The sequence below is a fragment of the Nyctereutes procyonoides genome, unplaced genomic scaffold (assembly GCF_905146905.1).
Source record: "Nyctereutes procyonoides isolate TBG_1078 unplaced genomic scaffold, NYPRO_anot_genome, whole genome shotgun sequence".
Taxonomy (NCBI): Eukaryota; Metazoa; Chordata; class Mammalia; order Carnivora; family Canidae; genus Nyctereutes; species Nyctereutes procyonoides.
Genome location: NW_026575142.1, coordinates 43,764,084 through 43,789,987, shown reverse-complemented (window position 1 = coordinate 43,789,987; position 25,904 = coordinate 43,764,084). Strand labels below are relative to the sequence as shown.

The 25,904-nt window shown below is 41.0% G+C and overlaps 1 protein-coding gene across 1 annotated transcript; it reads left to right on the top strand.

The window, feature by feature from the left end:
- On the top strand, nt 1-25,904 carry KCNMB3 (potassium calcium-activated channel subfamily M regulatory beta subunit 3). The gene is made up of 4 exons (XM_055307662.1): nt 1-93; nt 19,495-19,686; nt 23,760-23,958; nt 25,091-25,904. The coding sequence occupies exons 1-4, from the start codon at nt 32-34 to the stop codon at nt 25,487-25,489; spliced, it is 852 nt and encodes a 283-aa protein (XP_055163637.1). The 5' UTR covers nt 1-31; the 3' UTR covers nt 25,490-25,904.

Sequence of the window (25,904 nt, the reverse complement as noted above, 5' to 3'; positions counted from 1 at the left end):
AGGAGCCCGTTTTGTCCAGCCCCCTGGTCTCATGCAGCCGTTCAGCGTCCCCGTTCAGATTACACTCCAGGGTGGCCGGCGGCGCCAGGGGAGGTAAGTCCCGGGCACACTCTGCCGTGCGCGGGTAGTGGCTGGAAGAGCGGCCTCGGAGGGTGCCCACCTGCCGCGCCCCGGGGGACCCTGCAGGGCCTCCCCGGGGGCGCGGACGTCGGGGGGGTTGGAGCCTTTCTTGCTGGCTTCCTCCTCCATTTGGCTTGCAAATTCTAGAAAGCAGGAACCTCTTTTTTTTTTTTTTTTTTTTTTTAAGACTCACTGGTGGTTCCAGGCACTAGAACACGGCCCAGAACGTGTTCGGTGCTTCAGTCGCTCTCTCTTGGTTGAACGAAGGGTCGAGGAAATTACCACCGGCATTTGACCCCCCCGGTGAAGCACGCTTGGGCCTTGGAGTCACAGGCCTGGATTCGAGTCTCAGTTCCACCCCGTAACTAGCTGCATGACTCTGGGCAAGTCAGATAGCCTGTCAGCCTCCTCCTTTTTTAAAAAAAAAGATTTTATTTATTCATCATAGAGAGAGGAGAGAGAGAGAGAGAGAGAGAGGCAGAGACACAGGCAGAGGGAGAAGCAGGCCCCATGCAGGGAGCCCGACACGGGACTCGATCCTGGGTCTCCAGGACCACGCCCTGGGCCAAAGGCAGGCGCCAACCCGCTGAGCCACCCAGGGATCCCCTGCCTCCTCCCTTTGTCCATAAAGAGGGAATAGGAACGGTATGCCTCCCCCTTCCACTACCCCTTGTTCATTTCCCAGAGTTAGGTGAGACAGGCTACCTTAAGGACCCTTTTTTTCTCTCCAGAGGAATAAAACACAGTGGGGCTGAGAGCCTTAAGTGAAGCCCCAGTCCTTCTGTCTGCTTCTGGGTTTGGGTTGGCGGGGTGCTCAGAACTGGGCAGCAAAATTGAGAAAAGAGAAATGCCTAAGGGTGTTTGAGGAATAGAATATTAAAAGCCGGCCAGGGGTACATTTCTCAGCCAAGTTCACACGTTCTATCTGGAAATGTGGGTGGTTTGTTAGTGGCTTCCGTGGAGTTGGGAGCTAAGTGAAAGCAGTAAAGACCGCCATGGTCACCGCGTTATCCACCTCCACCATCCTGTACTGACACACCTGGCACCTGAGAGAGAAGGAAGGAATGTGAGACAGAGGGGTTCAGCGGGGGTGAGGGTCAGAGGAGGAAGACGCAGACCAAGGGGGAAGAGAGGCAAAAACACTTCTCTCCTAGAAATGCACTGATGCTTTTGTGAAAAGACAATTAAAGCAGAATTACTCTCTGGCAGAAGGTCAAATGACGAACATGCGAGGGAACACGTTTTAATGCCCTGCTCATGGCATAATTAACTAGATACGAGAGCAGTTGTTCTCCCCAAAGCCACACAGCCTCTCATTTTCATTGCTGAGACGCACAGTTGGATTATTGCTCTTGCCTCTTGCTGAACTCGATGAACCATGCTGACTTTACTCAACCTCATTTGCTGTTTCAAAAGAAGTTGTTAAATAATTTTGTAATTAAAAAATAGAAGGCTGAAAATAATTACCCAAATCTCCCTCTGTAACACAAACAAATTACAGGGAAATACTAATTCAACATGCCAGTGATACGAGTGTCAGGTGAATCGCCAAGCTCTGATGAACAGCAGCATCTTTCTAAGGAGCGCTTCTTGACAAGTTGCAGTGTTGGCGGGAGAGGCTGCGGCATCTGCAGGGATCACAGCCAGATGAACTTGTTCAAGCTCTTTGAAATCAAGTTTGCCTGAGGCTAAGCCAGAAGGTGTCTGTAGCAATGTGTGCGAAAAGGCTGGTGGGAAAGTCAATTCTAACTGCAGGGAAGCAACAGAAGGGGGTGGGTACTGCCTCCACTATGAATAAAACATCTCCAGGTAACACACTGGTCGGAAGTGAAAATATATTTCTGGCAAAAAGGATTAAAAATGCTGTTCACTCATCTCACTGGCTAGAGAGCAAAATTAGATCATTCGGAAATGCTTTGAGGTCCCTGGATGAAAGGCACTTATAAATACCACAAAGTTAATTACAGGGATGTTTATGGTCTCAGAAAACTGGAAAAAACCCAATATTCAACAATAAGGAAATAGGTAAGGATTTTATGGCATATCCAATGGATGGAATATTATGTGGCCAAAAGAAGGGTTACTCACGACATAAGAATTGCTCACGACATAAGAAAGGGCTTATTATGTTAGGTGAAAAGAAGATTAAAAAAAAAACAAAAAAAACCCCTCTATATCCAGAATGAGCTCATCCTATTTAAAATAATACAGAGGAGGAGAATAACTCAGCAAGTGAACAGAAATGATCTCTGTTAGAATTGTGGGTGATTTTTGTTCTCTTCTGTAGACTTTTCCACATTTTTTGAGTTTCATAATCTGAGCATAAAAAAAGTACATTATTTTAACAAATCCCTTGGACATTTGTTGAGGCCTTCTTTATGGCTTGGTTTGTGGGTAGGTCTCACAACTGTTCCTTATATGTTTGAGAAGAATATACACTCTGTAGGGGACAATATTCTACATTAGCATTTAGATAAAAAGCCTGTTACTGTGCTCAAATCTATTTCCCCACTGATTTATCTGGTTGAGCTAATCAGTTACTGAGGGAGGATGCAAAAATATCTCCTCAGTTGTTGGTGGATTTTGTCTATTTCTTCCTGTAGTTCTGTCAGTTAGGCAATGCTATTAGGTATGTATATTGCTAGCTCTTCTAGATGACTCTTTAATCAATATTAGCACCTTCTTTATTTCTAAAAGACTTTTTGACCTGAAGGTGCATATCAGCTTGCTTTTCATTAGACTTTCCTGACAAACTTCAGCCTTTTACATCTGCATGTTTCATGTGATTTCTCTCAGCACATAGACAACTCTAATTTCTTACTATTGTGGTCAGAAAAGATACTTGATATGATTTCAATCTTTTTGAATTTATTGACACTTGTTTTGTGGCCTAATGTATGATTCATCCTGGAGAATGTTCCACGTGCACTTGAGAAGAATGTGTATTCTACTGCTTTTGGATGTATGTTCTAAATATATCTATTAAGTCCATTTGGTCTAATGTGTTGTTTAAGGCCAATGTTCCCCTACTGATTTTCTGGCTGAATGATCTAGCCATTGATGCAAGTGGGGTGTTAAAGTCTTCTACTACTATTTTATTGCTGCCAATTTTTTTCCTTTTTAGGTCTATTAATATTCACCTTATTTTAGTGCTCCTATGTTGGATGCATATATATATTTATAAATGTTCTATCTTCTTACTGCATTGACCCCTTTATCATTATGTAGTGCTCCTTTTTGTCTGTCATTACAATCTTTGTTTTATTTTTTTTTATATAAATTAATTTTTATTGGTGTTCAATTTACCAACATACAGAATAACACCCAGTGCTCATCCCGTCAAGTGTCCCCCTCAGTGCCCCGTCACCCATTCACCCCCACCCCCCGCCCTCCTCCCCCTCCACCACCCCTAGTTCATTTCCCAGAGTTAGAAGTCTTTATGTTTTGTCTCCCTTTCTGATATTTCTCACACATTTCTTCTCCCTTCCCTTATATTCCCTTTCACTATTATTCATATTCCCCAAATGAATGAGAACATACACTGTTTGTCCTTCTCCGGTTACTGTGGCCAAGTTCAAAAAGGGTGTTGCCTGAGTTCTCCTCTGGGATTTTGATGGAATCTTGTCTCACATTTAGATCTTTCATCTATTTTGAGTTTATCTTTGTGTATGGTGCAAGAGAGTGGTCCAGTTTCATTCTTCTGCATGTGGATGTCCAATTTTCCCAGCACCATTTATTGAAGAGACTGTCTTTCTTCCAGTGGATCGTCTTTCCTCCTTTATCGTATATTAGTTGACCATAAAGTTCAGGGTCCACTTCTGGGTTCTCTATTCTGTTCCATTGATCTATATGTCTGTTTTTGTGCCAGTACCACACTGTCTTGATGAACACAGCTTTGTAGTACAGCCTGAAATCTGGCATTGTGATGCCCCAGATATGGTTTTCTTTTTTAAAATTCCCCTGGCTGTTCGGGGTCTTTTCTGATTCCACACAAATCTTAAAATAACTTGTTCTAAGTCTCTGAAGAAAGTCCATGGTATTTTGATAGGGATTGCATTATACGTGTAAATTGCCCTGGGTAAAATTGACATTTTCACAATATTAATTCTGCCAATCCATGAGCGTGGAATATTTTTCCATCTCTTTGTGTCTTCCTCAATTTCTTTCAGAAGTGTTCTATAGTTTTTAGGGTATATTTTGAGAACCATTTGAATGGTAAATGGTTCTCCAACCTTTTATTTTCAGGTTGTAGGTGTCTTTCTGTCTAAAATGAGTCTCTTGTAGACAGCAAATAGATGGGTCCTGTTTTTTTATCCAGTCTGAAACCCTGCGCCTTTTGATGGGGTCGTTAAGCCCATTCACGTTCAGAGTTACTATTGACAGATATGAGTTTAGTGTCATCATGATATCTATTTAGTCCTTGTTTTTGTGGATTGTTCCACTGAACTTCTTCTTAAAGGGGACTTTTAAGAGTCCCCCTTAAAATTTCTTGCAGAGCTGGTTTGGAGGTCACATATTCTTTCAGTTCCTGCCTGTCTTGGAAGCTCTTTATCTCTCCTTCCATTTTGAATGAGAGCCTTGCTGGATAAAGTATTCTTGGTTGCATGTTCTTCTCATTTAGGACCCTGAATATATCCTGCCAGCCCTTTCTGGCCTGCCAGGTCTCTGTGGAGAGGTCTGCTGTTACCCTAATATTCCTCCCCATGAAAGTCAGGGACTTCTTGTCTCTTGCTGCTTTAAGGATCTTCTCTTTATCTTTGGAATTTGCAAGCTTCACTATTAGATGTCGAGGTGTTGAACGGTTTTTATTGATTTTAGGGGGGGATCTCTCTATTTCCTGGATCTGAATGCCTGTTTCCCTTCCCAGATTGGGAAAGTTTTCAGCTAGGATTTGTTCAAATACATATTCTGGCCCTCTGTCCCTTTCGGCGCCCTCGGGAACCCCAATTAAACGTAGGTTTTTCTTCCTCAGAGTGTCATTTATTTGCCTTAATCTGTCTTCATGGTTCTTTAATTGTTTATCTCTTTTTTCCTCAGTTTCCCTCTTTGCCATTAACTTGTCTTCTATGTCACTCACTCGTTCTTCCACCACGTTAACCCTCGTCGTTAGGACTTCTAGTTTGGATTGCATCTCATTCAATTGATTTTTAATTTCTGCCTGATTGGATCTAAATTCTGCAGTCATGAAGTCTCGTGAGGCCTTAATGCTTTTTTCTAGAGCCACCAGTAGCTGTAGAATAGTGCTTCTGAATTGGCTTTCTGACATTGAAGTGTAATCCAGATTTTGTAACTCTGTGGGAGCGAGGGCTGTTTCTGATTCTTTCTTTTGAAGTGAGGTTTTCCTTCTAGTCATTTTGCTCAGTGCAGAGTGGCCAAAAACAAGTTGTATTGGAACACGGGGGAGTATCACTGGTCCGTCCAGCTGGTCTTCTGGGGGAGGGGCCTGTTGCGCTGATTTTCAGGTGTCAGCACTTGGGGGAGCTGCTCTGCCCCTGCCTGCTGCAGGGCTCAGCGGGGGTTGTTTACCCCGTCAGGCCCCAGGAGGAACAGCCGCAGTTGCTATGGCAACTCTGGAAGCCTGGATTCAGCCTCCGCAGGAACTACGGGGCTCGGGGCTCTCGGCTCTCAGTCCGCAGAGCCTGGAGGCTCCGGGGCGGGGCCGCTGATCTGCTCAGCTCGGGGCAGGAGCGTCCTCGCTGTCCTGGGCCCTCCCGGCCTCTGCCTGTCCCGGGGGAGGCCGGATCCTGGGCTGTGTCCCGGCGCCCTGTGCTCCGGGGCCTGCGCTGTTGGATTCGCGCTCCCGCCCCGCAGCCCCCTCCGCGGAGCCGCCGCCGGAGCCCCTCCGAGCTGCTCCGGCCCCGCCGTGCGCGCTGCAGCCCTTAGGGAGCTCGGAGCACTCCCTGCGCTCGCAGGTGTCTGTTAGTGTCCCCGGGAGCCCGAGGGCATCCCCGCCTCCTGGGTCCTGCTCCAACTCCCTGCGAGCCCCTTTCCGCCCGCCGGGAAGGTTGGTGCAGCTCCTGCTCCTCCGGGACGGGGCTCTCCTGTCCTGGGGACACTCGCCCCGGCCTCAGCCCGGCTCCTCGCGGGCCCCTCCCCCTCGGAGGCCTTTTGTTTCTTTATTTCTTTTTCCCCGTCTTCCTACCTTGATAGAAGCGCGGACTCTTCTCACTGTAGCATTCCAGCTGGTCTCTCTTTACATCTCAGGCCGAATTTGTAGATTTTCAGGATGGTTTGAAGGTTATCTAGGTACTTTGGTGGGGACAGGTGACTCGGGGACCCTGCTCTTCCGCCATCTTGCCCCTCCTCCACAATCTTTGTTTTAAAGTTTACTTTGTCGGGATCCCTGGGTGGCGCAGCGGTTTGGCGCCTGCCTTTGGCCCAGGGTGCGATCCTGGAGACCCGGGATCGAATCCCACGTCGGGCTCCTGGTGCATGGAGCCTGCTTCTCCCTCTGCCTGTGTCTCTGCCTCTCTCTCTCTCACTGTGTGCCTATCATAAATAAATAAAAATTTAAAGAAAAATATTAAAGTTTACTTTGTCTGATATGAATATAGCTACAACAGCTTTCTTTTTATTCCTATTTGCATGGAATGTCTTTTTCTGCCCCCTACTTTCAGTCTGTGTGTCCTTACTTTTGAAGTGAGTCTCTTGGAGGCAGTATATAGATGGATCTTGCTTTTTTTTCCTTCCCCATACAGGCACTCTGTATTGATTAGAGAATTTAGTATGTTTACACTTAAAGTAATTATTGATAAGTGTGTACTTATTGCCATGCTATATTTTGTTTTGTTTTATTTTTAAATATGATGATTCATTCTCTGAGCACTTCGTGGGCACCTTAGTGATACAAGTAAAATGGAAGAAACACTCACCCATGATCACATGATCCAACAATTCCCCCATTAGTGCAAATCCAGGAAAAATTCTCATGTGGACAATGTTACCTCTCATCCTCTAGGGTTCCTTCCCCAAACTGGGGAGGTTTCGCACGTGCATATACTGAATCCTTGGGAGCGATATGGGGCACATCTGCAGGGTTTTCTCTCTGCAAAACTCTCCCATCGGATATTCTGTCCTGTGAGCTCCAGCCATCGTGATTTTCCTGGACTCTCAGGTCTGTCTTCTCAACTCAGGGAGTCACTAGGCTCTGCTGGGTTGCCCCTCACCACCCCATACCATAGCCTGGAAACTCTCTCAAGGCAAGAAGATGGGCAGGTACTGATTTACTATCTCACAGGATCACTGTCCTCTCACTGACTGATGTCCAGTGTCTTGAAAAATCATCATTCCACAAACATCCACCACATCATTCCACACATGGTGTACTTTTTGGTTGTTTCAGATAGAAAGACAAATCCAATCCCTATTATACCATCTTCACAGAGCAAGCTCATTTGATGAAATGCAGTGTTGCTATTTTAATAAATGAACTAGATTAATAATTACATTTTACAGATTGCCTTCCATCTTGAAACAATCTTGATTGAGACTTTTAAATTTGGAGAAAAATATATTCTGTCTGGAACTTTTAGCATAGTTGGAAAATACATTTATTATATATATATACACTGAAATATATACTATATATACTATATATTATATATATACACTAAAAAAAATATATATATATATATATTTTTGAGAGAGAGTGAGGAGGGAAGAGGACAGGGAGAGAATCATAAGCAGGCTTCACATTTAGTGCAGAGCTGACTGTGGCGATTAGCCTCATGACCCAAGATTATGACCTGAGCTGAAATCAAGAGTCAGACAATTAACTGACTGAACCACATAGGTGTTCCTCCTGTATATTGATGTTACATACTGAAGACATGAAAGTATGGCTAGGAAAAGCCCAAATCAGTGTGAGGTTGGTGGTGTCTGAGTGGGAAGAGACTTAGGGCTGAGGACCAGGAGGAAGTAAAATAAGGGCTTGAACTTTATCTACAATGTCTATTTTTTTAAATAGAAAATATAAAACAAATATGTAAAAATGCCAGTGTACTAGCATTACTTAAATCCTGTTTTTACATTTGTTTTTATTGAAGTTCGATTTGCCAACACATAACACTCAGTGCTCATTCCATCAAGTGCCCTCCTCTGTGCCTCTCACCTAGTTACCCCAGCCCCCTGCCCACCTCCCCTTCCACAACCCTTTGTTCATTTCCCAGAGTTAGGAGTCTCCCATGGTTTGTCTCCCTCTCTAATTTTTCCCACTCAGTTCCCATCCTTTCCCTTATAATCCCTTTCACTTCATCTGTATCTTTGGGGTAAATACCCAGTAGTGCAATTGCTGGGTCATATGGTAGCTCTCTTTTTTAGCTCTTTTATTTTTAATTTTTTTTCTTTTTATTTTTTTCTTTTTTAACTCTTTGAGGAACCTCCACACAGTTTTCCAGAGTGGCTGCACCAGTTTGCATTCCTATCAACAGTGCAATAGGGTTACCCCATCTCTACATCCTCACCAACATTTGTTGTTTCCTGTCTTGCTAATTTTCAACATTCTCACTGGTGGGAGGTGGTATCTCATTATGGTTTCGATTTGTATGTCCCTGATGGCAAATGATGTGGAGCATTTTCTCACGTGCTTATTGGCCATGTGTGGGTCTTCTTTGGAAATTTTGTGTTCATGTCCTTTGCCCACTTCATGATTGGATTGTTTGTTCTTGGGTGTTGAGCTTGATAAGTTCTTTATAGATCTTGGATACTAGCCCTTTATCTGATGTCATTTGCAAATATCTTCTCCCATTCTGCAGGCTTTTAGTTTTGTTGACTGTTTCTTTTGCTGCGAAGAAGCTTTTTATCCTGATTAAGTCCTAATAGTTCATTTTTGCTTTTGTTTCCTTTGCCTTCATAGATATTTCTTGCAAGAAGTTACTGTGGCCAAGTTCAAAAAGGTTGTTGCTTGTGTTCTTCTCTAGGATTTTGAAGGATTATTGTCTCACATTTAGATCTTTCAACCATTTTGAGTGTAAGAGTCTGGTGTAAGGGAATGGCCTAGTTTTATTCTTCTGCACGTGGCTGTCTAACTTTCCCAACACCAATGATTGAAGAGACTGTCCTTTGCCCAGGGGATATTCTTTCCTGCTTTGTTGAATATTAGTTGACAGAGATGCAAGAGTGGTTCATTGAGGGGCCATTTCTGGGTTCTCTATTCTGTTCCCTTGATCTATGTGTCTGTTTTTGTGCCAGAACGACACTGTCTTGATGATCACAGCTTTGTAGTACAGCTTGAAATCTGGCATTGTGATGCCCCGGCATTGGTTTTCTTTTTCAATATTTCTCTGGCTATTCGAGGTCTTTTCTGATTCCACACAAATCTTAATATTCTTTGTAACAATTCTGTGAAGAAAGTCCATCATATTTTGATAGGGATTGCACTGAATGTGTAAATTGTCCTGGTTAACAGACATTTTCGCAATATTAATTCTTCCAATCCATGAGGATGGAATGTTTTTCCATCTCGTTAAGTCTTCCTCAATTTCTTTCAGAAGTGTTCTGTAATTTTTAGGGTATAAATTCTTTCCTCTTTGGTTAGGTTTATTCATAGGTATATTAAGGTTTTGGGTGCAATTGTAAATGGGATTGACTTCTTAATTTCTCTTTCTTCAGTCTCATTGTTGGTGTATAGAAATGCCACTGATTTCTGTGCATTGATTTTGTATCCTGCCACATTGCTGAATTGCTGTATGAGTTCTAGCAATCTTGGGGTGGAGTCTTTTGGGTTTTCTATATATAGTATCATGTCATCTGTGAAGAGGGAGAGTTTGACTTCTTTTTTGCCAATTTGAATGCGTTTTGTTCCTTTTGTTGTCTGATTGCTGAGGCTAGGACTTCTAGTACTATGTTGAATAGCAGTGGTGAGAGTGGACATCCCTGTCCTTCCTGATCTTAGGGGAAGGGCTCTCAGTTTTTCACCATTGAGAATGATATTTGCTGTGGGCTTTTAATAAATGGCTTTAAAGATGCTGAGGAATGTTCCCTCTATTCCTAACTCCAAAGAGTTTTGATCAGGAATGGATGCTGTATATTGTCAAATGCTTTCTCTGTATTTATTGAGAAGATCATGGGGTTCTTGTTTTTTCTCTTGTTGATATGATCTATCATGTTGATTGTTTTATGATTGTTGAACCACCCTTGCATCCTGGGGATAAATCCCACTTGGTCATGGTGAATAATCTTCTTAATGTATTTTTGTATCCTATTGGCTAGATCTTGGTGAGAATTTTTGCATTTGGGTTCATCAGGGATATTGGTCTATGATTTTCCTTTTTGGTGGGGTCTATGTCTGGTTTTGGGATCAAGGTAATGCTGGCCTCATAAGATGAGTTTGGAAGTATTCTGTCCATTTCTATCCTTCAGAACAGCTTTAGTAGAATAGGAATTGTTTCTTCTCCTTTTTTTTTTAAGATTTTATTTATTTATTTATTCATGAGAGACACACAGAGAGAGAGAGAAAGAAAGAGGGGGGGGGGCGCAGAGACAAAGGCAGAGGGAGAAGTAGGCTCCATGCAGGGAGCCCGATGTGGGACTCTGTCCCGGGTCTCCAGGATCATGCCCTGGGCTGAAGGCGATGCTAAACTGCTGAGCCAGCCAGGATGCACAAATTGTTTCTTCTTTAAACATTTGATAGAATTCCTCTAGGAAGCCATCTGGCCCTGGACTTTTGTGTCTTGGGAGGTGTTGGATGACTGCCTCAATTTCCTTGCTGGTTATTGGCCTGTTGAGGTTTTCTATTTCTTCCTGTTCCAGTTTTGGTAATTTGTGGTTTTCCAGAAATGCATCTGTTTCTTCTAGATTGCCTAATTTATTGGCATATAGCTGCTCGAAATACGTTTTTTAAATGGTTTGTATTTCCTTGGTATTGGTTGTGATCCCTCCTCTTTCATTCATGATTTTATTAACTTTAGTCTTTTTTTCTTTTTAATAAGGCTGGCTAGGGGTTTATCTATCTTATTAGTTTTTTCAAAGAAGCAACTCCTGGTTTTGTTGATCTGTTCTACAGTTCTCCTGATCTCTATCTATATCATTAAGTTCTGCTCAATTCTAGTATCTCTCTTCTTCTGCTTTGTTTAGGCTTTACTTGCTTTTCTTTCTCCAATTCCTTTAGGTCTGAGCTTAGCTTGTGTATTTAAGTTTTTCCAATTTTTTGAGGGAGACTTGTATTGTGATGTATTTCCCTCCTAGGACCCCTTTTACTGTATCCCAAAGATTTTGAATGGTTGTATCTTCATTTTCATTAGTTTCCATGAATCTTTTTAATTTTTCTCTAATTTCCTGGTTGACCCATTCATCTTTTAGTAGGATGCTCTTTAACTGCCATGTGTTTGAGTTTCTTCCAAATGTTTTCTTGTGATTGAGTTCTAGTTTCAAACCATTGTAGTCTGAAACTATGCAGGGGACAATCCCAATCTTTTGGGATCAGTTGAGACCTGATTTGTGACCCATATGTGGTCTATTCTGGAGTAATTTCCATGTGCACTTAAGAAGAATCTGTATTCAGTTGCATTCAGGTGGAAAGTTGTGTATATATCTATGAAATTTATTTGGCCCAGTGTATAATTTAAGGCCCTTGTTTCTTTGGTGATGTTCTGCTTAGAAAATATGTCATTTGCTGAAAGTGTTGTGTTGAAGTCTCCTGCTATTAGTGTATGATTATCTAAGTATGTCTTTACTTTGGTTATTAATTGATTGTTATACTTGGTAGCTCCCACATTATGGACATCAATATTCATGAGTGTTAGGCCTTCTTGTTGGATTGACCCTTTAAGTATGATACTGCCCCTCTTCATTTCTTACTACAGTCTTTGGTATAAACTTTAATTTATGTGATATGATGATTGCTACCCCAGCTTTCTTTTGAGGACCATTTGAATGGTAAATGAGTCTCGACCCCTTCATTTTCAGGCTGGAGGTGTCCTTAGGTCTAAAATGAGTCTTGTAGACAGCAAATGGATGGGTCTTGCTTTTTTACCCAGTCTGATACCCTGTATTTTTTGATGGGATCATTTAGCCCATTCACATTCAGAGTAACTGTTGAAAGATATAAATTTAGTGTCATCGTATTACCTAGTCAGTCTCTGGTTTTGTGGATTGTTTCTTTGGGCTCCCTTTTTCTTTTACAGGGTCCCCCTTAATATTTCTTGTAGAGCCAGTTTGGTGGTCACATATTCTTTCCGTTTCTGCCTATCCTGGAAGGTCTTTATCTCTCCTTCTATTTTGAATGACAGCCTTGCTGGATTAAATATTCTTGGCTGCATGTTCTTCTCATTTATGACCCTGTATATATCATGCCAGCCCTTTCTGGCCTGCCAGGTCTCTGTGGAGAGGCCTGCTGTTAATCTGAGATTTCTCCCCATATAAGTTAAGAATCACTTGTCTCATGCTACTTTAAGAATTTTCTCTTTATCTTTGAAATTTGCTAGTTTCACTATTGTAGAGGTATGAAACAGTTTTTATTGATTTTTGGGGGTGGTCCTGTCTATCTCTTGGTTTGAATGCCTGTTTCCTTCCCCAGATTTGGGAAGTTCTCAGCTATGATTTGTTCAAATATACTTTCCAGCCTTTTCTGGAATCCCAATTAGATGTATATTCTTCCTTCTCAGGCTATCATTTATTTCCCTAGGCCTTTCCTCATGGGCTCTTAATTGTTTTCATCTTTTTCCTCACTTCCTTCCTACCATCAACTTGTCTTCTATGTCACCCACTCTCTCCTCCACCTCATTAACCCTAGCAGTTAGGACACCCAGTTTGGATTGCATCTCATTTAATATATTTTTAATTTTGGCCTGATTAGATCTCAATTCTACAGTAATAATGTCTCTGGCATTATTTACACTTTTTTTTCCAGAGCCACCAGTAGCTGTGTAATTGTCCTTCTGAATTGAATTTCTGACATTGTATTTAAATCCAAATTCTGTAACTCTGTGGCAGAGAGTATTGCTTCTGGTTCTTTCTTTTGTGGCAAATTCTTCCTCCTAGCCATTTTGTCCAGTGCAGAGTAGCTGTATGAGTGGGCTGAGTCAAAAATATCAACCATGACCTAAGTAAAATACACCCTAGAGAATTCTGAAGAGGTCAGAGACCAGAAAATAAAAGAAAAAGAGAAACAGAAGAAAATAAAACAAAAGGACCAGTAAAGTGAAAAACAAATTTTAAAACAAAATAGTAAAAAGAAAAAGCCAAAAACCAAAAACAAAGAAGAAGAAAAAAGAAAAGAAAGTAAAGAAAAGAGAAAGAAAAATGAAGGGGAGATGGTGGTGGTGAGGAAGTGGTAGTGGAGAAAGAATATAGTCTACCTGAGGGGTTCTAGAGGGTGCTCCTCTTGGTTCTGAGTGTATTTTGTCCTGTATGTTAGAAGATGCTCAATCCCAAATTTATACAAACCAGCAATACTTATATAAAGCCCCAACATTGACCACAAAAAAGATGGGGGCAGAATGGGAAGGAAGAGAGAATATAATCTCACAAAATGAACCGGTAGGGTATTCCACTTGGTTCTGATCGTATGTTGGTCATGTTTTAGAATGTACCAGCTCCACCATTGTAAAACAAAATGAGGCAGAACAAACAAAAAACAAATACCCGTATCTCGTATATCTACCAAAATTAAATTGAATACGTTGAAGGGAATCCAGAAGTAAAAAAATAAATCTAAGACATATAATTGTAAAAGTATGAAAGTCAAAAAGGAAAAAACTTCAAAATGAGGCGTTGGTAAAATATTGTAGTTAAGGTGGGAAAAGAGAAAAAATATTGGAAATTTTTAGTCTGATATAAAAATGAGTCATAATGGAAAAGAAGAAGAAAGAAAGAAAGAAAGAAAGAAAGAAAGAAAGAAAGAAAGAAAGAAAGAAAGAACCCTCTAGTTCTTATATACTATTTTCCCTCAGTCCTGGAGCTTTCCAGTGCTGCTTGGTCAAAAACTTGCTCTTCCTCTGCTCTTCCAGCTGGTCTTCTGGGGGAGGCGGTGCTGTGCTGATTCTCCGGTGTGTGCCTGGGTGGAGATGCCCCGCCCCTTGCTGGGTGCTGGGCTCAGTGTGGACTGTTTACCCTGTAAGGCCTCTGTTCCCTGGTGGCCCCACCCCTCCCAGGCATGAGGTGAAACAAGGTGGAATGACAACAATGGTGGCAGCCAGATTTCCAGCTCTGGAGTCAGCTCCCTGAGTGTGACTACCCACAGGCCCCAGTCCGCACTGGTCTAGATGCTCCCAGCAGCTGGCACTGCTCCCAGGGGTGCTGCTCTGCACAGCTTGGGGGTGCCCCACGGCAGGAGAGTTACCACTGTCCTATTCCCCCGCCACTTCCTTTTGTCCGGCGGGGGGGGGGGGTGGGGGGGTGGGGGGGGCGGAACGCAGGATTGCCGGCTGTGTCTGATTGGTGCCCTGGGATCCAGGGCCCTGTCCCACTGGACCCACGCTCCCAGGGGCCATGACTCTGGAAGGGAACGGAGCACAGCTACCTCCATCAGGAGCTGCTGTCTGACTGACTGGCTTCTCCCAATTGCCCCCCAGGGGACTGCGGTGCTCCAACCCTTTACCGAGATCGACCTGTGGTTTGTGGTGAGCTTTCCCTTGAGCGCCCTTCCTGTTATAGTGACTCTGGGAATCTTGAGGCTTCACTGCCCCTCCTGCGGTTCTGCCCGATTTCCCTGCTGAGCTGTTTTCCATCCCGGAACACTCCTTTGCAGTTTTTTAAAGTTCCTGCTTCTCCAGGGTGGGCGTTTCCTCTCGCAGCTTAGCTTTAGCCCGGCTCCTTGCAGTGCCCCTCCCCCACTTTATTCTTTTTTATTTTTTTTCCACCTTCCTACCTTGTTAGAAGCCAAAACTTTTCTCTCTGTAGCGTTCCAGCTGGTCTCTCTTTAAATCTCAGGTCAAATTCATAGGTGTTCAGGATGTTCTGAAAGTTATCTAGGTAAGTGTGTGGGGCCAGAGGAGTTGAGGACCCTACTCTTCTGCCATCTTGCCCCTCCCTCCCTCCCTATTGCCATGTTGTTAATTGTTTCCTGGCCGTTTTTGTAGTTCTTCTCTTTTTCTCATCCTTTGTATTTTGATGACTTTCTTTAGTGTTGTGTTTAGATTCCTTTCTCATTTGTATGTGTGTGTATTTACCATCTGTTTTTGCTTTGTGGTTACTATGAGGTTCACATATATCATCCTATGTATATAACAGTTGATTTTAAGCAACTTAAATTTGAACACATCCCAAAACTACATTTTTTACTCCCTTCTCTGGAGCTATTTTATGTTTTCCATGTCACATTTTCCATGTTTTATTTTATGTATCTCTTAACTAATTATTAGATTTAGTTAACTTTACTACTTTATACGTGGCTAATTCACTACCTTTACTATATATTTACCTGTTCTAGTGAGAGTTTTTATTTTCTATGTTTTCTTATCAATTAGTGCCATTTCTTTTCAGCTGAAAGAAATCTCTTTAACATTTCTTGTAAGGTCAGTTTAGGAGTGATGTACTTCTTTAGCTTTTGATTATGTGGCAAACTTTTTATCTCTCCTTCAGTCCTGAATGATAACCTTGCCAGATAGTGTATTTGTGGTTGTTTTTTTTCTTTCAACATTTTGACTGTCAGGCCACTCTCTTCTGGCCTGCAAAGTTTCTGCTGAGAAATCTACTGTTAGCCTTATGGGGTTTCCTCTGTACATAACAATTTGTTTTTCTCTTGCTGCTTTAAGATTCACTCTTTACTTTGACCTTCTGACATTTTAATTATAATGTGTCTTATTGTGGATATCTTTGGATTTATCTTTTATGGAACTCTCTGGGCTTCCTAGAGTTGGATGTCTGTTTCTGTCCCTAGGTTACAGAGGTTTTCAGAAATTATTTCTTCAGATAACTTTTCTGCCGCATTTTCTCTTCTCATTTTGGGACCCCCTATAATATGAATGCTATTTTACTTGATGTTGGTCCCTTAAGTTGTCTTCATTTTTAAAAATTCCTTTTTCTGGGGATGCCTGGGTGGCTCAGTGGTTTAGTGCCTGCCTTTGGCCCGGGTCGTGATCCTGGAGTTCTGATCTGGTCCCACATCCAGCTCTCTGCATGGAGCCTGCTTCTCCCTCTGCCTGTGTCTCTGCCTCTCTCTGTGCCTCTCATGAATAAATAAATAAAATCTTTTAAAAATTAAAATAAAATTCCTTTTCCCGTTTTGCTGCTCTATCAGAGTGAGTTTTATTGTTTTGTCTTCCAGTTTGCTGATGTCTTCTGTTTTATTCAGTTTGCTATTGAACTCCTTAGTGTGTATTCTGCAGTTCAGTTATTATGTTCTTCAGTTCTGTGATATCTGCTTAGTGCTTCTTTGTAATTTCTCTCTCTTTGTTGAAGTTCTCACCATGTTCATTCATCCTTCTCCCGAGTTTGATGAACATCTTTATAACCACTATTTTGAATTCTTTATTAGGTAGATTACTTATCTTTTTTTCTGAGGTTTTGTCCTGTTTTTTTTTTTTTCATTTGGAACATATTTCTTTTTTCCCTCATTTTGCTTGACTCTTTTTCTATGTATTGGGCAAAATAGCTCCTTCTCTCAGTCTTGAAGGAATGGCCTTGGGTAGGTAAGGAATCTTCTAATTCACCCTTTTTCCTAGCTCTTGGTTGTCACTCAAAGCTTTATAGTTGTCTAAACTGCTTGACTTTTTCTGTATGTGTCCCAGCTGCTGAGGGTATGTCAAGACCTGTCAGTGTTCCAAGGGGGAGGAATTTCATTTAGTCCCTAGTTTAAGGTTGATTGGAAGCCAGATCCTCAGGCAACAACTGTAAAAGTATGCAAATATATACAGTCTTCTGGGGCTGCAATTGGAAACCTAGCTGGCCTTTATACCAGGTGATCTAGAGGTGTTTTCTGGATGAGAATTGCAAAAACGGGCTCCAGACAAGTGTAAGGCTCCTTCTGGGAGGTCTTATTGACCTGAAGCAGGACCAAGAGGGTGTGTAACAATTGTGTATCCCTGCTTATGTTCTCTGGGAGTGCCTCCTTAGCCTTTAGATGTATAGCAAATCTGAAGCCTGTACTTCGGGCTGAAGCTCCAAGCTAAGTAAATAGGCCTTTTTCACAGGCAGATTGTGTGTTTCAGTCTGCTATCTGTGCATTGCTCTGGAGGTGGTGGCCTGCTAAGAACTGTCTTTCTAATTGTTACATTCCGTGGAACTCAGGAACACCAGTGTCTTCGCCACCAGGGTCAGGTGATCAAAGGTTGTCTCCTGTATGGATGCTGCCCATGCACACTGAAATTGTGCCTTTTGTATATCAACAAGTATAATCGGATCTATTAAATCAATCTTTTGAAAGTGCCAGAGAGACATCATAATAAGCTTCTTCATGCACTGATTCCATGGACATCTTACACTCGACCTCCAGGATGACTTACAATATGAAGCAACTAAAGTCCAGTTTCAGAACATAAGGGAAAAGACAGGGTATTGGAAACTTACAGAATATCCAAATCTTACTTTATGGCTAAAATCTTAGTCTCTCATATTTATTTGTTGACAAATTATAAAATGTACTGCCTCAAATTTCGTTAAAAAAGTTTTCTCCCTGCCCATTCTCTGAGGGTGGGATCATAGCAGGTGAGTGAAATATCAAATGAGATTGAAAATCTCCAAACCAGGTTCTTGATTCCTGGTTTAATAAAGTAGTACTAATGAGGGAATGTTGCCATCCTCTGAGGCCAGTGCTTCCCAGTAGGGTTCCTAGAAAATCCTAGATTCCTTGACATTCCCCTCATTGTCTTTGAATTCTGAAGATGTTGCCAGGGAGAAAAGGAGAGAAAGGAGAAGGGGATATGTGGGATAAGGTATAATATATACTTTTGAAAAAAATATATATATATACTTTTGGAAGAAAACAACTAGCAATGCCCTTGACAAGGTTTTTGTTTAGCTTTAAATTTTAGTAAGCCTTTTATGCAGTTTGATGGTGTTTGAGTTTCTACAATTATAACTGCATTTGTTTGGCTTAAGATTTTGTTAAGACTCTTAAAGTGGAAATTCCTCTGCGACCCAAATGCCTACTGAGCAAGGAACAGCAAATCAATGACATTGACTACAGGAAGTGGTGGGACTATGTCAAGTTGGAGAATACATGCTGGTCCATAGGGGCAGCCTCTGCTTGGCTTGGCCAGCTGTTCATAGGCAGGAGTGTGGGCCTAATGATTTTTTCAAAAGTCAGAAATCAGCACTTTAATGAGAAACTTCATGATTTTTAAAATGTTAGAAATTAATCCCACATTAAAAAAACACAGAGAAGGTCAAATTAAACAGGTCTGTGGGCTGGATGCTGTCCATGGGTCACCAGTTAGCAACCTTTGTTTTGGACTTGACTGTTCACTGGACTCTCATCGTGAGATAAGTTATCATATCCTTTGCTGGTACAGAGCAGAGAGAAGAAAAAAAAATGTAGGGCGATTTACACAGAGCTGTGAGTGAACAGAGAGGAAGAGAAGAGGAGTGAGAGAAGAGAAGACAGCAGTGAAGTCTTCATTATTCTGAATGGATTGGCTATGGGGCACCAAGTCCCATGGTAAATATGCTGCCTTTCCATGCAAAGAATAATATAAAGAACAAATCAAATCCTATTTCCGGATGCTGTTAATTCTGCTTTACAAGTGTTGAACCACCCTTGCATCCCGGGGATAAATTCCACTTGGTCATGGTGAATAATCTTCTTAATGTACTGTTGGATCCTATTGACTAGATCTTGGTGAGAATTTTTGCATCTGTGTTCATCAGGGATATTGGTCTATAATTGGATGCTGTTAATTCTGAATCTGAACTTTCTGAGTCATTCTTTACATATGGAACTCATTAAAGAATGTAAAAATTGGGCAGCCCGTGGCTCAGTGGTTTAGCGCTGCCTTTGGCCCAGGGTGTGATCCTGGAGACCCGGGATCGGGTCCAACATCGGGCTCCCTGCATGGAGCCTGCTTCTCCCTCTGCCTGTGTCTCTCATGAATAAATAGATAAAATCTTAAAAAAAAAAAAGAATATAAAAATTATTTTTAGGGGGAATATGTAGTATCTCTGACTGATAAGCAAGTTCATAACACCTATTTACATAACAAATGAAAACTGCTTATAGGTAATTCTTTTCTAGTCATCAAACAGATCTCTAAAGACTTCCTATTGTTTGTTATATGTAAAAAATATTATGTTAATAATATTTAATAACACATAACTTTAGCTTGTTTAGGTGGACTTTTTACCAAGCCCTGAACATGGGATTTCATTGTGTTGCTCTGAACCTGTTCACTATCCTCAGGTGGATGGCAAATGGGATCATCCCTCCACCACCATGGGTTGGTAAATATTTCCATTTCTTTATTAGCTTATTGAAATATCTTCTTCCTACTTCCTCCAAAGGACAGCCTTCACTGCCTCAGGGAAGAATAGGAATATAGACCACCATGATGGAGACCTACCAGATGTGCACAAAAAGCTGCCGCCCAGTGCTGGAGAGGACCGAGCCATGCTGCTAGGGTTTGCAATGATGGGCTTCTCAGTCCTCATGTTCTTTTTGCTTGGAATAACTATCCTAAAGCCTTTCTTGCTCAGGTAAGAAACAGAAAAAGGAGACCCAGAATTTTCAATTCAGATCAAGCACAATGGTAGAGAAGAGGAGACTGGCTTTGGCTTCTTCAGCTCTCCTGATCATTGTCTAAAGGAAGATGAATCACCTGTTTGTCTCTCAGTGCTGGGAGGCAGTTGGGTGTGGAGGACGGGGTGATAAGAAAATAGGAGATATTTCTTTGCCACTACCCCTCTTCATTCTGAAAAATACTTTCAACAACTAATCCATAAATTAGATACGCATTTAGGTAAGAAATTCTTCCTTTAACAAGCAGATACCACAGGGAATGGTTAAGTCTTTTACATGAGCACAATAAAAGTTATTTAAGTCTGAGTTTTTTTGAGTTTGAGAATGTCTATCTAGCACATAGTAGTTGCTCAATAAATATTAGTTTCCTCCTTCTGTTTTCATTGGTTTCCTTATTAAATACATCTAATAACCATTATCATTTATTAAACATATACTATATGCCAAAATAGACTATGTTTTATCCTATTTAAGTCTATAGCAAAACTGATGGTAGCATTATTTTATCATTTAAATTTTCCTTTTATAAATGAGAAAGCTGAGACTCAGAAAGGCCAAGTAACTTGCCCAAGGTCACTTAGCAGTGAAGAACCTGCCTATCATTTTGATAGAAGACTCCTTGCCTCCTAATACTTAAATGAAGTTAGCAGCATTTGAGGGGGGCCGGAATGAGAGATATCATTAGGGCAGGGGAAGAGCTGTTTAATTTTGGAGGTGGCTTATACAATATGGGTTACTTTGAGGGAGGGCAGTACTGAATAGGGGAAAAGCAAGGGACACAAAAGTAATAGATGGCCAGGGGACTGGGCAGAGGGAGGCCTAGGAGTTCAGTGAAGGGAAAGGGTCATAGGATGGGCAGTAGATGACCTGCTTTGTTATTTACCGGATTCTTCTCTTGCCATTCCTAAGTTACCATTATTAGGGCAATAATGTGGTGGTCACCATTGCTACAGCACACAGTGCCACTATTAGAAGGGCCCAGGAGAACTGTCCCCCTGCATATTAGTCCCAGGAGAATATGTTCTGCTTCTGATCAACCAGTCTTTTATTCTTTTTTTTTATAAATTTATTTTTTATTGATGTTCAATTTGCCAACATGTAGAATAACACCCAGTGCTCATCCTGTCAAGTGCCCACCTCAGTGCCCGTCACCCAGTCACCCCCACCCCCCACCCATTTCCTCTTCCACCACCCCTAGTTCGTTTCCCAGAGTTAGGAGTCTTTCATGTTCTGTCTCCCTTTCTGATATTTCCCACTCATTTTTCCTCCTTTCCCCTTTATTCCCTTTCACTATTTTTTATATTCCCCAAATGAATGAGACCATATAATGTTTGTCCTTCTCGGATTGACTTATTTCACTCAGCATAATACCCTCCAGTTCCATCCACGTCGAAGCAAATGGCTGAGTAATATTCCATTGTATACATCCAGCCTTTTATTCTTGGACACCAAAAATCCTATATGTGGTTGTATTTCCTTACAACCAATTGCTTTGGCTACTAGGAAGCTCAGAGCCAAATTTGTGGCCCAGTTCTCACAATTGTAAGGGATCTTATGGTCTTTAGGTTACATGATTGTACCTCACTCTTGACTTCTATCTCTCTACCTATGTTTTCTTATTACTCCATTATATATATATATATATATATATATATATATATATATCTAGACTTAGACTTGTCCTTATATATATATATTTACTATTTATAATTACTCCATTATATATATATAATTACTATAAATATATATAACTACTCCATTTTATATAAATAATATATATAATATATATTATACATATTTTATATATATATACATATATATATATATAGATTTCTGTATCTATATCTATCTACCTAGCTAGTTAGCTGCATTACACATATCTATGTAAGCTGAATAAATTGTGTGTGTGTGCATGTGTGTGTGCACGTGTGTGCAGGTCCAGGTCAGATTATTTTTTAAATGTGATAATTTGGGAAGTGGTTTGAGGATACATTCTGCAACCTGACGTGAAACTGTTGCTTGTATTTAAATTTCACTTTCCTAAGCGTTTCCTAAGCATTTCTGCAAATTGTTTGCTTAAAGTAATTAAGTGAATGCTGAAGAGTGGTGCATTCTCATCTGTCTCTTGCCTTGTGATCTTGTGCCACTTCAGGGAGTGGTTTTGCTCCATGGAAGGTGGCCTGAATAGCTCATACCTGTCCCCACTCCCTTAGATTCTCATCAAATGAGGTATTTTGCCTATTTGTAGACAAATAGACACACAGTGTGTGTCTATTGAAAGAACATACTAATGTTTTCAGCTCTAAAAGCATCCCTGGTTCTACTTGAGAGGCCTGGCCCGGTCCTTGTGCATAGGAAAAAACGTTCTGTTCTCCATATTGGAACTTTCTGAAATCTTCAAGGAAAGTTCAACCATACTCAGTTCAGCCCTCAGTTAGGATTCAGAGAGCTTAAGTTTTAACCCAGGTAAACAAGCAACTCTAAAATATCATTTTAAGATGCTTAGTCTAAATAAGTACAGAATTTAATTTTGTGAAAAAGCAGGCTAGTGTTAAACCTGTGGAAGGAACCTTATTTTCCATGTTTGTATTTTCACTTGTCCAACATTTTATCATATTTAGGCTGCATCCAGTGATTTTTTTTTAATGCCCTGGCCTTGAGATTATTTTAAACTGCACTGTGTCCCAAGTTTATTATGTTAATAAAGAAAAATGCTTACCTATGGCCAATGATCCTAATGGGAGTACAATGTGAACCTAGTTTCAATGAGGCTTTTCAAACATTGACTTTAGAATTTGCTGATCTCATTTGTGTTTAAGTCACCAGGAGATCAATACAAGGATCCACCTAGGCGTGTGAGGGTACCTGAGGAGCTGGCTGTACGTTCAATCAAGCATTTCCTCTCACCTTCATTTACTTTATCTTAGACTTGTCCTCTAATACTTTCCTATATATTTGTTTTTTCAACACTACCACAAAAATCTTCATGGGCAGGAATTTTGTCTACCACTTCTCATAGCACCTAGAACATTCTGTGTATGTAGTACATGTGCAAATTGTTAAGAAATGTTTTCCAAGTAAAACTTAATTCAGTGTAACACTTATTGAGCCTCTACTGTGTGGGAGGCATGGTGCTTCATGCTTTGAGGAACATAAGGATGAATGTAGCTCCTGACTTTAAGGAACTTGATAGCAAAAACAGTAAGTTTTCTAATGAGAATTCCTTCAATTTGTATTTGGCTCTTTGGAAGTAGAGTAAATGGAACTGTACCTTGTTACTAGAATTATGGAGGCTATATTGACTAAGGGCCACATTGACTGTGGTTGGACCTCTTCCAAAGGGACATTTTTGTCAGGACATGCCAACGGGTATGTCTTGAGATGATGAGGCATGAAAGAGGATGAGATTCCTGAGTATGTGGTTACAGTAATATTTGTCAAAGCATGGTTTACAAATACCTGCATCTTAAATACTGCTAAATATAGATTCTTGGGCTTGAACTCAGATCAACTGAGCCCAAATCTCTGGGAGTTAAGCCATAGAATTCACAAATTCTTCACTCTAACAAACTTGGGCGAGTGATTCTGAAGTTTGAAAACCATTGATCTAAGGGTTGGTGTGGCGAGAAATATGCGTGGAGGATAATAATTGAAATGAAACTTAGCAGTTTGCTATTTATCCCCTTTCTCAATGTTTTCCATGTTCCCTAATCATTATGTACCTTCTGTAATGGTTCTACATTACCTTGAAATAAACAAATGCCTTAGGTTATCACATTAGAAATATAAAACTATGGGCACCTGAGTGACTCAGTCAATTGAGCATTTGATTCTTTCATTTGATCATGGTTCAGGTCATGATCTCGGGGTTGTGAGATTGAACCCTGTATCAGGTTCCACACTGGGCAGGGAGTCGGCTTGAGATTCTCTCTCCCTTTCCCTCTGCCCTTCTCTCTCTCTTAGAAAAAGAAAGAAATATTAAAACTAAATTTGTAGAGAGTGAAGATAATTATTTTTTTTCCAATTGAAGCACTCAGAGAGAAGAATCAAACTGTACCGTCATCCGCACTCATATCATGGATGACTGGATGGACTGTGCTTTTACCTGTGGTGTGGACTGCCGGGGCGAGGGCAAGTACCCATGTCTTCAGGTGTTTGTGAACCTCACCCATTCAGGTCAGAAAGCTCTCCTACACTATAATGAAGAGGCTGTCCAGATAAATTCCAAGGTAATGTAAAGTTCATGTAGTTAAAGAGTTCTAATTATAGTCCCCTTTCCATGCCAGACTGTCTCCAGCAGAGTGCAGTACCTGGGACCATCTCTGGGAATAAATCTGTTTCTCTCCAGTGAATGCCTCTATAGTGGTCTAATCAGGATAAATAAAGCTAAAAACATTCTTGGAGGTAAAAACAGGGTACATAGAATGGAAAGGAATGATTCCAATTTCACAAACTAGTGTCTTGACATTTACAGGCTGAGCCAGTGAACAGTCATTTGTGGGCAGTCTTACTTTTAGAGGTCCCACTCCCTATCATATCAAAAATGTTAAAATATACTTACAATCCATCTTAAATCAAGTAAACAATTTTTCTTATCAAAGAAATTAAAGGAATATTATAATTCTGAGTTTAATAGGTTACTTGATTGGTTCATATGATGTATAGTGTACATTTACACCTAACTATGAAAGTTAGGTTGCATTAGATTAGTTGACATGCTATACTTTGTTGTCTTTACTTAGGCACTAATCAGTCTTATGATTTGTTTTGTTTTGGATGCAATAATTTTTAAGGTCTCAAACGTTTCTGTAGGACCTAAGCTCTCAGTGCTCTCAGTGCCTAGTGGATATGCTTTAAAAAAAAAATCACCAGCTGACAGATCCCTTCTTCACTGGTTCTGTCTGCCAGGAACCAAAGCCTATGTAGGATCCCTCTCTGTGGGCCAGGGCAAAGCCTCAACATGCTATCTTTTAGGGGAAGATTTTACTATGGGAAATCAAGATAAATATGCTAGAGGCATTAATAGGTGTTGAAAGCATATAGTGATCTCAATAGACATTTGTTGAATGGATAGAGACTGAGTGCCTGTATATGGAGGGAGTGTGGTCCTTATGAGGCTGGTCACTGCATCTTCTGCAATGTCTGTATTCTAAGAATTTTCCCCCACATTTCTGCTTTATGCCTGGAAATGGCCCTTTCACTCTGTGCCCTCCTGCCCACTCTTCATGAGCTCTGCAACAGGTTTCATCATTGAAACTCTCCAGTAATATCTTCAGTTTTAAGGTCTTTCTGAATTAAAGCTGTTGTTTAAATGTGTGGTCTTTCAGTGTCCTCATCTTCCTTCCTCTTCCATATTCCTAGTGCTTTTACACACCCAAGTGCCACCGAGACAGGAATGATTTGCTCACCAGTGCTCTGGACATAAAGGAGTTCTTCGATCACAAAAATGGGACCCCCTTTACATGCTTCTACAGCCCAGACAACCAATCTGAAGATGTCATTCTCATAAAAAAGTATGATCAAATGGTTCTCTTCCACTGTTTATTTTGGCCTACACTGACTCTGCTAGGTGGTGCCCTGATTGTTGGCATGGTGAGATTAACACAGTACCTGTCCCTACTGTGTGAAAAATATAGTGCTACACACAGAGATGAGGTGGGTGGCAAAGTACCTTATGTGGAACAGCATCAATTCAAACTGTGGAGTGTGGGGAGGAGCAAAGCAAGGAGCAGAGAGATCTTAAGATGGTGGCCAGATTAGTCTTGGCCTATGGATGCTTGGTGCTTTTTGCCTCTGAGGACCTAATGATGCCACTTGCAGACTAACCATGTAGAGGCAATTCAAACATTTAAAAAGTCTCATTATGTATTCTAGTTTTTCTATAAATACATACAAACTCACCCTCTTTTCTTCTTAAATTTCTTTCCACGTGCATCAAGGCAGCGCTTTTTGTTCCTACATGGCAACATGAGCTCCAGGTAGCTATGCTTTATCTTATTTTGGCTTTAGTGGAACTCACTGGTGTGGGATAAATGATGAGGGTATCTACCTATTGAGTACTGAACAAGCAGCCTAGTTCTCTGCAGCAGAGTTTACATCAAAACATTTTTCAAAAAAAATTTAGTAATGAGCAAGTCATTCACTGTTAGGAAGATTGTAATCTGGTAATTTCAAA

What these genes read in the sequence shown, in the direction of transcription:
- KCNMB3 (XM_055307662.1), top strand. Translation starts at nt 32, where the DNA reads ATGCAGCCGTTCAGCGTCCCCGTTCAGATTACACTCCAGGGTGGCCGG. An exon ending in GGCCGGCGGCGCCAGGGGAG is followed by an intron (nt 94 to 19,494) that starts GTAAGTCCCGGG and finishes CTTCCTCCAAAG; the next exon opens with GACAGCCTTCACTGCCTCAG. An exon ending in CTGTCCAGATAAATTCCAAG is followed by an intron (nt 23,959 to 25,090) that starts GTAATGTAAAGT and finishes CCATATTCCTAG; the next exon opens with TGCTTTTACACACCCAAGTG.